We start from the raw sequence: 12,509 nt of genomic DNA on the forward strand, positions 1-12,509 counted from the left end.
CCCGGCGGGGTGGGGAGGGCGGGAATAGGATGGGAAATGTGGGAAGGGGCTCTTTGGGACACCCCACCCACCCCCCAGGCCGGGATGGGGGTCCTGGGGCAGCGGGACACCCCCAACCCCCCGGGGGGTGAGCCAAAAATCCGCTTTTCCAGGGAAAAAGGTGAATCTGGAGGTGCTGGAGCCGCGGGACCCCCCCTGGGTGGGAAAGGTCCCAAAGGGAATCCTGTGAGTCACCAAAATCCCGGGATTTTGGGGGAGTCAGGGGGTGGAACACCCCCCCCGGAATCCTTTGGGATCCCCCCACATCCCGGGATTTCCCCCCCCCCCCCCCCCCCCGTTTCAGGGTCCCATGAGATTCCCGGGCGATCCTGGAACCCCCCGGAAATCCTTTGGGATCCCCCAAATCCCGGGATTTTGGGGGATCCAGGGGGTGGAAACATCACCACCCTCTGGAATCCTTTGGGATCCTCCCAAATCCCGGGATTTTGGGGGATCCAGGAGGTGGAAAACACCCCCTGGAATCCTTTGGGATCCCTCAAATCCCGGGATTTTGGGGGATCCAGGGGGTGGAAACATCACCACCCTCTGGAATCCTTTGGGATCTCCCCAAATCCCAGGATTTTGGGGGATCCAGGGGGTGGAAAACACCCCCTGGAATCCTTTGGGATTCCCCAAATCCCGGGATTTTCCCCCTCCCCATTTCAGAGTCCCGTGGGATTCCCGGGCGATCCTGGACCCCCCCCCCAGGGTGAATGATCCTGGAATCCTGGAATTCCGGGATTTTTCTCCCCCCCCCCCGAAATCTGGGATTTCAGGGGGGGTTTCCCCTGGGAATTCTCAGGGGGTGAATCCCGGGATTTGTGGTGAATGCAGAGGGATTTGGGAATGCTCTTCTCCCACCACTCCACGACCCTTTGGAGCAGAAAAAAAGCTGGAAAAACAAAATAAAATCGGGAAGGGGGAGGTCACAGAGGGAGAGGGAAGGAGGGGAGGTGGGAGGGTTCAAATCCCACTTCTGACACACCTTTGTTTTTCCCTCTGAAAACTCGTTTTTTGGATAATTTTCCCCTTTTTTAAATTCTCTTTTCCACTAAAAAAATCTCTCCCCATCCCATAATCCCCCTCCAAGCTCTGGGAGATCCCAACAGGGTCACCTGGACCTTCTGTTTTCCAGGTGAATCCCAAATTCCTCGGCCTGGGAGCGGCTCCGTGGCCTCCTCCCGGCTCTTCTCCGGCAGCTCCACGTCCTTCCCATGTGGAAAACCCCCAGCAGAGGCTCATTAAGGTTAATTAGCTCGTTAATAAACCCTCCCAGGCCCGCCTGGGGTTTTCCCCTCACTGGGTTTTTATGGAATGTGGTTCCTTTTCCCTCTCCCTGTTGGACATTCTCCCAATTCCAGGTGCACTCCAACGTCCAAACCTTTCCTTTTCCCTTCCTTCCCTGAGGAAAACCAGGATTAAAACCAGGAAAAGACCCTCTGGAAGGAAGTTGTGGCATCCAAACCCTTCCTTTTTCCCTTCCTCCCCTGAGGAAAACCAGGATTAAAACCAGGAAAGGACCCTCTGGGAGGAAGTTGTGACATCCAAACCCTTCCTTTTTCCCTTCCTCCCCTGAGGAAAACCAGGATTAAAATGGGAAAGGACCCTCTGGGAGGAAAGAAGGAAGGAACTGGTCCCTTTTCCATCCGGGAACGGATCCCTCCCATCATCCTCGTTCCGGGTGGAGTCTCAGTTTCCCGTAAAACCTTCAGGGAACGAGGAGATGGGAAGAGGAAGAGATGGGAGGGGACGACTTTTGCAACTTGACATTTACTGCCCCGGCAGGACAATGAAAAACCCTCGTCATTAAACTGATCCCAAACCCCGACCTGTCGGGACCTGCCCCTTAATCCCGGTTTTCTCGGGACAATGGGGAAGGAGCTGCCTCCCCTCCCCTCCGGAGGCTCCGCTGCTCCTGCTTTCAGCGTTTAATCCCCCAAATCCCCCCTGGGATTTGTCGTTCCCGGGCCAACGAGCGTCGGGCGTTCGGCGGCGACGCCCACGGGAGATCACCCCAAAAAAAAAAAAAACCACACCCCAGACCCAAAACCAGGGGTTTTCTGGCCAGAAAACGGTGGGTTTGCGTCTTCCTAAACGTGAAACCCCAGCCTGGCCGGTGGATTTGCTCGGGAATTTGTGCTCCTGGCCAAAAAAAATAATGGGGGTGATCTTTGAGGCCCCCTGGATGATCTTTGAGGCCCTTGGATGATGTTTAGGGCCCCTCGATGATCTTTGAGATCCCTGGATGATCCTTGAGGTCCCTGGATGATCCTTGAGGTCCCTGGATGATATTTAAGGTCCCTGGATGATCCTTAGGGCCCCTGGATGATCCTTAAGGTCCATGGATGATCTTTAGGGCCCCTGGATGATGTTTAGGGTCCCTGGATGATCTTTGAGGCCCCTGGATGATCTTTAAGGTCCCTGGATGATCCTTAGGGCCCCTGGATGATCCTTAAGGTCCATGGATGATCTTTAGGGCCCCTGGATGATGTTTAGGGCCCCTGGATGATATTTAAGGTCCCTGGATGATCCTTAGGGCCCCTGGATGATGTTTAGGGCCCCTGGATGATCTTTGAGATCCCTGGATGATCCTTAAGGTCCCTGGATGATTTTTAAGGTCCTTGAATGATCTTTGAGATCCCTGGATGATCTTTAAGGATGATCTTTGAGATCTCTGGACAATCTCTGAGGTCCCTGGGTGATCCTTAAGGCCCCTGGATGATCTTTAGGGCCCCTGGATGATCTTTGAGATCCCTGGATGATCTTTGAGATCCCTGGAAGATCTTTGAGATCCCTGGATGATCTTTAAGGATGATCTTTGAGATCTCTGGACGATCTCTGAGGTCCCTGGGTGATCTTTAAGGTCTCTGGATGATCTTTAGGGCCCCTGGATGATCTTTAGAGCCCCTGGATGATCTTTAGGGCCCCTGGATGATCCTTAAGGCCCCTGGATGATATTTAAGGTCCCTGGATGATCCTTAAGGTCCCTGGATGATCTTTAAGGATGATCCTTAAGGCCCCTGGATGATCCTTAAGGCCCCTGGATGATCTTTGAGATCTCTGGATGATCTTTAGAGCCCCTGGATGATCTTTAGGGCCCCTGGATGATCTTTAGGGCCCCTGGATGATCCTTAAGGTCCCTGGATGATCTTAAGGTCCCTGGATGATCTTTAAGGTCCCTTCCCACCCCACACCCTCCTCCACCCCCGTGGAGAGCGTCCAGCAGCCAAAACCTTTTCCTGGGAACGCGCCCAGGAGAGGCCGTGGCTCGCGGCGCCTTCGGGTTCGGCCCCGCGCTGATGATCTGCTCTCGCTCAGGTCTTGGTGCAACACGAGGAAGGAAAAATAAAAGCCCCGAATCTGAGGAGTTCCCTGCCGGGAAAAGTCTCAGCCCTGGGTGTGGAAACCGCGCCGTGGCCTCGTGGCCGGCGGCCAAAACGATGACGGGGGTGAGTAAAGAGGGGGGGGGGAAAAAAACCCAAACCCCAAACTCGTCGAGGAACTGAGTGACTGTGCTGGGTTGAATTGCTGGTTCCCCTTTCCCGTGACCAAATCCCACCCAGCGCTCCGGCCTTTGATTGGCGGCGGACTCGGGAAGCGCCGCGGGGCTCCGGTAATCCCGGGGGATATAAAATGAGTCCCGGGGAGGGAGGGAAGGACTCGGGGATTCCTCCCGGAGCCGGGGCTGGGATGGGTGAGTGGTTCCCTGGGCTCTCCCTCCTCCCTCTCTGCTCCTCTCTCCTGGGCTCCTTCCACCTTCTGGGGCTGGGTTGGTTCCATCCCTGTGTCCACCATCCTTCCCTCTCTCCTGGATATTCCAGGGCCTCCTCTCCAGGATATTCCACCTGGAATTCCAAGGGCAAGGGGGGGACCTCCCTTGGGATTTGGGGGGTGGGTTCCATCTGGTTCCACCCCTGGTGTCACCTCCCAGACCACCATCCTCTCCCTCTCTCCTGGATATTCCAGGGCCTCCTCTCCAGGATATTCCACCTGGAATTCCAAGGGCAAGGGGGGGACCTCCCTTGGGATTTGGGGGGTGGGTCCCTTGGGATTTGGGGGGTGGGTTCCTCCCACCTTTCAGGGCTGGGTTGGTTCCATCCGTGTGTCCACCATCCTTCCCCTCTCCTGGATATTCCAGTGCCTCCTCTCCAGGATATTCCACCGGGAATTCCAAGGCCAAGGCTCTGGTTCCTGAAAAAAAAAAAGCCCCAAGGAATTCTGATGGAAAAGTGGGAATTTTGGGCTTCTCCAAGGGGTGTTTTCCTCCAAAAAGAAACCTCCTTGGTGTCCCTTCCAGCCCAGCCAGGACAATTCCATGCTCAGGGCAGACCTGGATCCAGCCTCATTCCAGGATTTGTGGGATAAGAGCGGATTCTCCCAGAATTTATTTATTTTTATTTTTTTTTTATAATTTATTTGTTTTATTTTTCCGTGAAAATTTGGCAGCACTCGGGAGAAGGGAAAGGGAAACAAAAAGTTTCTCTCTCTGGTCCCTCTTTTGGGGAAGAGAAACCGAAAGTTGGGAAAATCCCAAAGGGGGGGGGTTTCAACCCAAACTTTTTCTTTTCCGTGCGAAGAAAAATGTTAAAAACCAAAAAGGTTTTTAAAGGAGGGAATTTTTTTAAAATTAGGAATTTTTTTTGAGATTGGGAAATTTTAAATAGGAGGGAATTTTAAATAGGGAATTTTTAATAGGAGGGGATTTTTAATAGGGAATTTTAAATAGGAGGGAATTTTTAATAGGGAATTTTAAATAGGAGGGAATTTTTAATAGGAGGGGATTTTTAGTAGGAAATTTTAAATAGCAGAGGATTTTAAATAGGAAGGAATTTTAAATAGGAAGGAATTTTTAATAGGGAATTTTAAATAGGAGGGGATTTTTAGTGGGAATTTTACCAGGGGTTTAATTGATATTTAATTTTTAGTAGGAGTTTCACTAGAAATTTAATTTTTAATGGGAATTTTAATAGGAATTTAAATAGGAATTTTAATAGAAATTTTAACAGGAATTTTAGTAGGAATTTAATTTTTAATAGGAGTTTTACTAGGAATTTCACAGGAATTTCACAGGAATTTAATTTTTAATATTAATTTTTAATAGGAATTTTACTAGAAATTTAATAGGAATTTAATTTTTAATAGGAATTTTAATAGGAATTTTAATAGAAATTTCAACAGGAATTTAATTTTTAACAGGAATTTTAATTTCTAATAGGAATTTTAGTGGGAATTTAACAGGAATTTTAAATTTTAATAGGAATTTTAATGGGAATTGAACAGGAATTTTAATTTTTAATAGGAATTTTGATGGGAATTCAGTTTTTAATAGGAATTTTACCGGGAATTTAACAGGAATTTTAATTTTTAATGGGGAATTTTCCCCGGAATTCAATTTTTAATAGGAATTTTAATGGGAATTTAACAGGAATTTTAATTTTTAATAGGAACTTTACCGGGAATTTAACAGGAATTTTAATTTTTAATAGGGAATTTTACTCGGAATTTAACAGGAATTTTAAATTTTAATAGGAATTTTAATGGGAATTTAACAGGAATTTTAATTTTTAATAGGGAATTTTAATGGGAATTTAACAGGAATTTTAATTTTTAATAGGGAATTTTACTGGGAATTTAACAGGACTTTTAATTTTTAATGGGGAATTTCCCCCGGAATTGGATTTTTAATGGGAATTTCCATCCTCTCCCCCAGCCCTCCTGCAGCTGCTCCTGCTGCTGCTCCTGCCGGCTCTCCCGCGCTCCCAGAGGTTCCCGTCCTTCCCGGAATTCTGCCTGCGGGACCGGGATTACCGGGAGCTGCTGGAATTGGCCCGGGAGGGGTTGGGCCCCTCGGCCCGTCCCGCCAGGGTCGTCGTGGTCGGGGCCGGGATCAGCGGCCTGACGGCGGCAAAGCTGCTCCACGACGCCGGGCACCAGGTCAGGGGCCCAAACTTCCCAAAGATCCCACACAGGGTTCCCAAACCATCCCAAAAATCCCACAGAGAGTTCCCAAACCATCCCAAGGTGCCCACGGGTCCCATGAGGGTTCCCAAACCACAGAGGGTTCCCAAACCATCCCAAGCTGCTCCACGACACCGGGCACCAGGTCAGGGGGGACTTGGGGGCATCCAAGGGGGGCCCAAACCATCCTGAGCTTCCCAAAAATCCCACAGAGGGTTCCCAAACCATCCCAAGAGTCCCACAGAGGATTCCCAAACCACAGAGGGTTCCCAAACCATCCCAAGGTGCCCAAAAATCCCACAGAGGGTTCCCAAACCATCCCCTGAGTCCCACAGAGAGTTCCCAAACCATCCCAAGGTGCCCACGGGTCCCATGAGGGTTCCCAAACCATCCTGAGCTTCCCAAAAATCCCACAGAGGGTTCCCAAACCATCCCAAGAGTCCCACAGAGGGTTCCCAAACCATCCCAAGGTGCCCAAAAATCCCACAGAGGGTTCCCAAACCATCCCAAGGTGCCCAAAAATCCCACAGAGTGTTCCCAAACCATCCCAAACTTCCCAAAAATCCCACAGAGGGTTCCCAAACTACTGAGAGTTCCCAAACCATCCCATGAGTCCCACAGAGGGTTCCCAAACCATCCCAATCTTCCCAAAAATCCCACAGAAGGTTCCCAAACCACAGAGGGTTGCCAAACCATCCCAGGAGTCCCACAGAGGGTTCCCAAACCATCCCAAAAATCCCACAGAGAGTTCCCAAACCATCCCAAGGTGCCCACGGGTCCCATGAGGGTTCCCAAACCACAGAGGGTTCCCAAACCATCCCAAGGTGCCCAAAAATCCCACAGAGGGTTCCCAAACCATCTCCTGAGTCCCACAGAGAGTTCCCAAACCATCCCAAGGTGCCACAAAGGGTTCCCAAACCACAGAGGGTTCCCAAACCATCCCAAGCTTCCCAAAAATCCCACAGAGGGTTCCCAAACCATCCCAAGAGTCCCACAGAGGGTTCCCAAACCATCCCAAGGTGCCCAAAAATCCCACAGAGGGTTCCCAAACCATCCCCAGGTGCCCCTGAGGGTTCCCAAACCATCCCCAGGTGCCCCACGAGCCCGTTTCGGGGCCGTTTCCCCTCAAATCAGCCGGTTTTGGGACGTCTGTGCCCCCCCTCCCCACTTCCAGGTGACCGTCCTGGAGAGGAGCGGCCGAGTGGGCGGCAGGATCTGGACCTACCGGCCCCGGGGCCGGGACTGGTACGTGGAGCTGGGGGCGATGAGGCTGCCGGGCAAGCACAGGTGAGGGGTCTGGGGGCTCCTGGGGGGGCTGGAGGGGGTTTAGAGGAGAGCTGGGGAGATTTTGGGGGGCTTGGGAAAGATTTGGGGGGATTTGGGGGTTTTGGGGAAGATTTGGGGGCTTCTGGGGGGGTTTGAGGGGGTTTGGAGGAGAATTGAGGAGATTTTGGGGGGCTTGGGAAAGATTTTGGGGGGATTTGGGGGGTTTGGGGAAGGTTTGGGGGGTTTTGGGGGGATTTGGGGGGGATTTAGGGGGATTCAGGAGGAATTTGGGGGGGGTTGAGGGGGATTTTTTGAGATTTGGGGGCATTTGGGGGGAGATTTTGGGGGGGATTTAGAGGAGATTTGGGGGAATTAGGGAGGAATTTGGAGGGGATTTGGGGGGATTTTTGGAGATTTTGGGGGCGTTTGGGGGGGATTTAGGGGGGATTTGGGGGGTTTGGGGGGATTTGGGGGCGTTCGGGGAGGATTTAGGGGGGATTTGGGAGGAGGATTTTTGGAGATTTGGGGGCGTTTGGGGGGATTTTTAGGGGGGATTTGGGGAAATTAGGGAGGAATTGGGGGATTGGGAGGGATTTGGGGGGGATTTGGGAGGAACTTGGGAGCGTTTGGGGGGATTTAGGGAGGAATTTGGGGGCGTTTTGTGGGGTGATTTTGGGGGGAAATTCGGGGTGATTTTGAGGGGAAATTCAGGGTGATTTTGGGGGGAAATTCAGGGATTTTGAGGGGAAATTCGGGGTGGTTTTGAGGGGAAATTCAGGGATTTTGAGGGGAAATTCAGGGTGATTTTGAGGGGAAATTCGGGGTGGTTTTGGGGGGAAATTTGGGGTGGTTTTGGGGAAAATTCAGGGTGATTTTGAGGGGAAATTCAGGGATTTGGGGGGGAAATTCAGGGATTTGGGGGGAAATTCAGGGATTTGGGGGGGAAATTGGGGGATTTTGGGGGGAAATCCAGGGATTTTGGGGGAAACTGGCCCTCCCCTCTGGCAGGTTGGTGCGGGAGTTCATCCGCCAGTTCCGCCTGAAGCTCAACCCCTTCGTCCAGCGGGACAACAACACCTGGTACCTCCTCAACGGGGCCCGAGTCAGGGCCGGGGAGGTGGAGAGGAACCCCCAGGTCCTCAACTACCCCCTGGAGCCCTGGGAGAGGGGCAAGAGCGCTGGGCAGCTCTACAGGGAGGCCCTGCACAAGGTAGGGCACCCCAAAAACGGGGGAAACCCAAAAACGGGGCACCACAAAAACGGGGGAAACCCAAAAACCAGGGGCAGCCCAAAATCGGGGGCAACGCAAAATTGGGGCATCCTAAAAATAGGGGGCAACCCAAAATCGGGGGCAACCCAAACCCAGGGTCACCCCAGGCTGGGAGGGACCTGCCTGGCCAGGGCACCCCAAAACCAGGATCACCCTAAAAACAGGGGCACCCCAAAAATGGGGGCACCCACAAAATCGGGGGAGACCCAAAAATAGGGTCACCATAAAATCAGGGTCACCACAAAATCGGGGGCAACCCAAAATCAGGGACACCCCGGGCTGGGAGGGACCTGCTTGGCCAGGGCACCCCAAAAACAGGATCACCCTAAAACCAGGGGCACCTCAAAATCAGGGGCACCCCAAAAACAGGGGCAACCCAAAATCAGGGACACCCTGGGCTGGGAGGGACCTGCCTGGCCAGGGCACCCCAAAAACAGGGACACCACAAAATCAGGGTCACCACAAAACCAGGGGCAACCCAAAATCAGGGGCAACCCAAAAACAGGGGCACCTTGGGCTGGGAGGGACATCCTCAGCCAGGGCACCCCAAAAACAGGGGCATCCCAAAAATAGGGTCACCTCAAAATCAGGGGCAACCCAAAAACAGGGGCACCCCGGGCTGGGAGGGACCTGCTAGGACAGGGCACCCCAAAAACAGGGACACCCCAAAATCAGGGTCACCCCGGGCTGGGAGGGACCTGCTCGGCCAGGGCACCCCAAAAACAGGGACACTCGAGGTTGGGGGGCACCCTCAGCTGGGCAGGGGCTGGGGAGGGTTCAGGGATGAGTTGGAGAAAACTCAGGATGAAACCCCGGAGGAATCCTGAAGGAATTCGGGGCAACATTTTTGGGAAATGGGCTTTTTGCCAGGAAAATATCCCTGTTTTTTCCAGGCTTTCAAGAAGTTCCAGGACATGGACTGCCAGGAATTCCTGGCTAAACACGACTCCTTCTCCACCAAGGTAAAAGGGGCTGGGGTTCCTGAACAAATTTAATGCCCACCGTTGATAATTAGCCTTTAATTAACTGAGTAATCGAGCCCTCCCTGCTTTGGGAAAGGGTTTGTGCCGCTCTGGTCCCACACCCTCTGTCCCTTTTGGACTCCTTTTCCCCTAATAAATGCTCCCTTCTGCTTAAAAATGCTGACAGGAGGCATCAAACTCCTGCATGGGGGAGTCTTTGGGCAGCTCAGGGTGGGAATTCTGGGGTGGGAATGACCTTGGAATGTTGTTGTCGTGTCTCCCCCAGGAGTACCTGATCAAGGTGGGGGGTCTGAGCCGGGGGGCCGTGGACATGATCGGGGACCTGCTGAACGAGGACTCCGGGTTCTACCTCTCCTTCCTCGCCTCCCTCTGGGACTTCGACGTCTTCTCCAACGAGACGTGAGTCGGGGGCGGCTCCTCCTCGGGCGTGAATCCGAAAAATCGGATTTGTCATACGTATTCATGAGTAGGCTGGTTTCTGGGTGGTCTCTGGGTGGTCTCTGAGTGGTCTCTGGGTGGTCTCTGGGTGGTTTCTGGGTGGTCTCTGAGTGGTCTCTGGGTGGTCTCTGGGTGGTTTCTGGGTGGTCTCTGAGTGGTCTGTGGGTGGTCTCTCCACAATTTTCTACTGGGGGGGGTCTTCTCCTATCAAGCCTTCACCCCTCTGGTGGTCATCCTCAATCTGACCTCTTCAGTGAGGTGACCTGAATTCTTCAAGCTTGCAAAAATCCTGGCTCTGGGCCTTCCAGATCTTATTCAAAGGTCTAGTTTGCCTGATTTATTACTCCGTGTGTGCTGCTCCTGTTCTTTCTGTAGTAAGGTCCAGTGAGCAGAACAGAACAGGAGATTTACTGTGACCTTAAAATGTTCTTCCAGCAGAACAGGCGTTGGGGTTTCTGAGCAGGCCAGGATGTCTCAGTTAACTCTTTCAGGCCCGGCTCCTGTTTCGGGTGGAATTCCGGAGGGATCCCAAGCGGGGACCGCTCCCGGCGTCCCCGGCGGAGCTCCCCCAAGTCCTGCCCTTCACCTCCTTCTTCCTCCCCTCGGCAGCTTCGACGAGATCACGGGGGGGTTTGACCAACTGCCCGAGGCCTTCCAGAAGTCTCTGCCCGGCGTCATCCGCTTCAACTGCACCGTGGAGACCATCGTGAGCAAGGGGGACGAGGTGCGGGTGTTTTACCGCGCCCCGGACACTCTGGCCCCGACGGCCGTGGCAGCCGACTACGTGCTGGTCACCTCCACGGCCAAGGCCACGCGGCACATCCGGTTCCTGCCGCCCCTCTCCCGCGCCAAGGCCCACGCCCTGCGCTCCGTCCACTACGCCGGCGCCTCCAAGATCGTCCTGGCCTGCTCCGAGAGGTTCTGGGAGAAGGACGGGATCCGCGGCGGGCAGTCCGTCACCGACCGCCCCTCGCGCTTCATCTACTACCCCAGCCACAACTTCTCCAGCGGCGTGGGCGTCCTGCTGGCCTCCTACACCTGGAACCGCGACTCGGAGTTCTTCCTGCCGCTGACGGACGAGCGGGCGGTGGAGGTGGTGCTGCGCGACCTGGCCGACGTGCACGGGGTGAGCCGGGACTTCCTGCGCCTGGCCTGCGACCGCCACGTCGTGCAGAAGTGGCAGCTGGACCGGCACGCCATGGGGGCCTTCGCCGCCTTCACCCCCTACCAGTTCGCCGACTACTCGCAGGCGCTGTTCGCCGCCGAGGGCAGGGTGCACTTCGCCGGGGAGCACGCGGCCCAGCCCCACGCCTGGATCGACACCGCCATGAAATCGGCCGTCAGGGCCGCCGCCAACATCCACCACGAGCGCGGCGCCGGCGGCCGGGCCGGGAGCTCCGTGGGGAGGGAAGGGCTGTGAGGGGAGGGAAGGGCTGTGAGGGGAGGGAAGGGCTTTGAGGGGAGGGAAGAGCCCTGAGGGAGCTCTGAGGGGAGGGAAGGGCTTTGAGGGGAGGGAAGGGCTGTGAGGGGAGGGAAGGGCTGTGAGGGGAGGGAAGGGCTGTGAGGGGAGGGAAGGGCTGTGAGGGGATGGAAGAGCCCTGAGGGAACTCTGAGGGGAGGGAAGAGCCCTGAGGGAACTCTGAGGGGAGGGAAGATGTTGAGAGACCTTCCTTGGAGCTCTGAGGGGAGGGAAGAACCCTGAGGGACCTTCCCGGGAGCTCTGAGGGGAGGGAAGAGGCCTGAGGGAGCTCTGAGGGGAGGGAAGAGGCTTGAGAGAGCTCTGAGGGGAGGGAAGAGCTCTGAGGGACCTTCCTGGGAACTCTGTGGGGAGGGAAGAGCCCTGAGGGAGCTCTGAGGGGAGGGAAGAGCTCTGAGGAAGCTCTGAGGGGAGGGAAGAGCCCTGAGGGAGCTCCTTGGGGAGGGAAGAGCACTGAGGGAGCTCTGAAGGGAGGGAAGAGCTCTGAGGGACCTTCCCGGGAGCTCTGAGGGGAGGGAAGAGCCCTGAGGGAACTCTGAGGGGAGGGAAGATGTTGAGAGACCTTCCTTGGAGCTCTGAGGGGAGGGAAGAGCTCTGAGGGACCTTCCTGGGAGCTCTGTGGGGAGGGAAGAGCCCTGAGGGAGCTCTGAGGAGATGGAAGAGCTTTGAGGGGAGGGAAGAGCCCTGAGGGAGGGAAGAGCCCTGAGGGGAAGGAAGAGCTCTGAGGGAGCTCTGAGGGGAGGGAAGATGTCTGAGGGACCTTTCTTGGAGCTCTGAGGAAAGATGTCTGAGGGACCTTTCTTGGAGCTCTGAGGGGAGGGAAGAGCTCTGAGGGACCTTTCTGGGAACTCTAAGGGGATGGAAGAGCCCTGAGGGGAGGGAAGAGCTCTGAGGGGAGGGAAGAGTCCTGAGGGGCCCTCCCCGTGTGCGGGGATGGAAAAAACCCCTCTTTTAAATTTAGAAAGACGGCATAAACTTCAGGGGAATAAAGAAACGCGGAAGGATTTTTGTTCGGCGCGCCGGGGTTCCTTTCCTCACCGAATTCAATTAACGAGCGCTAATGATTGCGGGGAAGGAA

At 54.4% G+C, this 12,509-nt stretch overlaps 1 protein-coding gene across 1 annotated transcript; it reads left to right on the forward strand.

The window, feature by feature from the left end:
• Window positions 1–3,403: 3,403 nt before the first annotated feature.
• On the forward strand, window positions 3,404–11,402 carry IL4I1 (interleukin 4 induced 1; the record flags this gene model as incomplete). The annotated part of the gene is made up of 7 exons (XM_032677500.1): window positions 3,404–3,488; window positions 5,750–5,973; window positions 7,172–7,284; window positions 8,272–8,473; window positions 9,427–9,495; window positions 9,782–9,915; window positions 10,564–11,402. Coding segments are annotated over 7 exons (1,638 nt in total), but the record flags the coding sequence as incomplete, so codon positions are not given.
• Window positions 11,403–12,509: the final 1,107 nt, after the last annotated feature.

The sequence above is a fragment of the Chiroxiphia lanceolata genome, unplaced genomic scaffold, assembly GCF_009829145.1.
Source record: "Chiroxiphia lanceolata isolate bChiLan1 unplaced genomic scaffold, bChiLan1.pri scaffold_62_arrow_ctg1, whole genome shotgun sequence".
Taxonomy (NCBI): domain Eukaryota; kingdom Metazoa; phylum Chordata; class Aves; order Passeriformes; family Pipridae; genus Chiroxiphia; species Chiroxiphia lanceolata.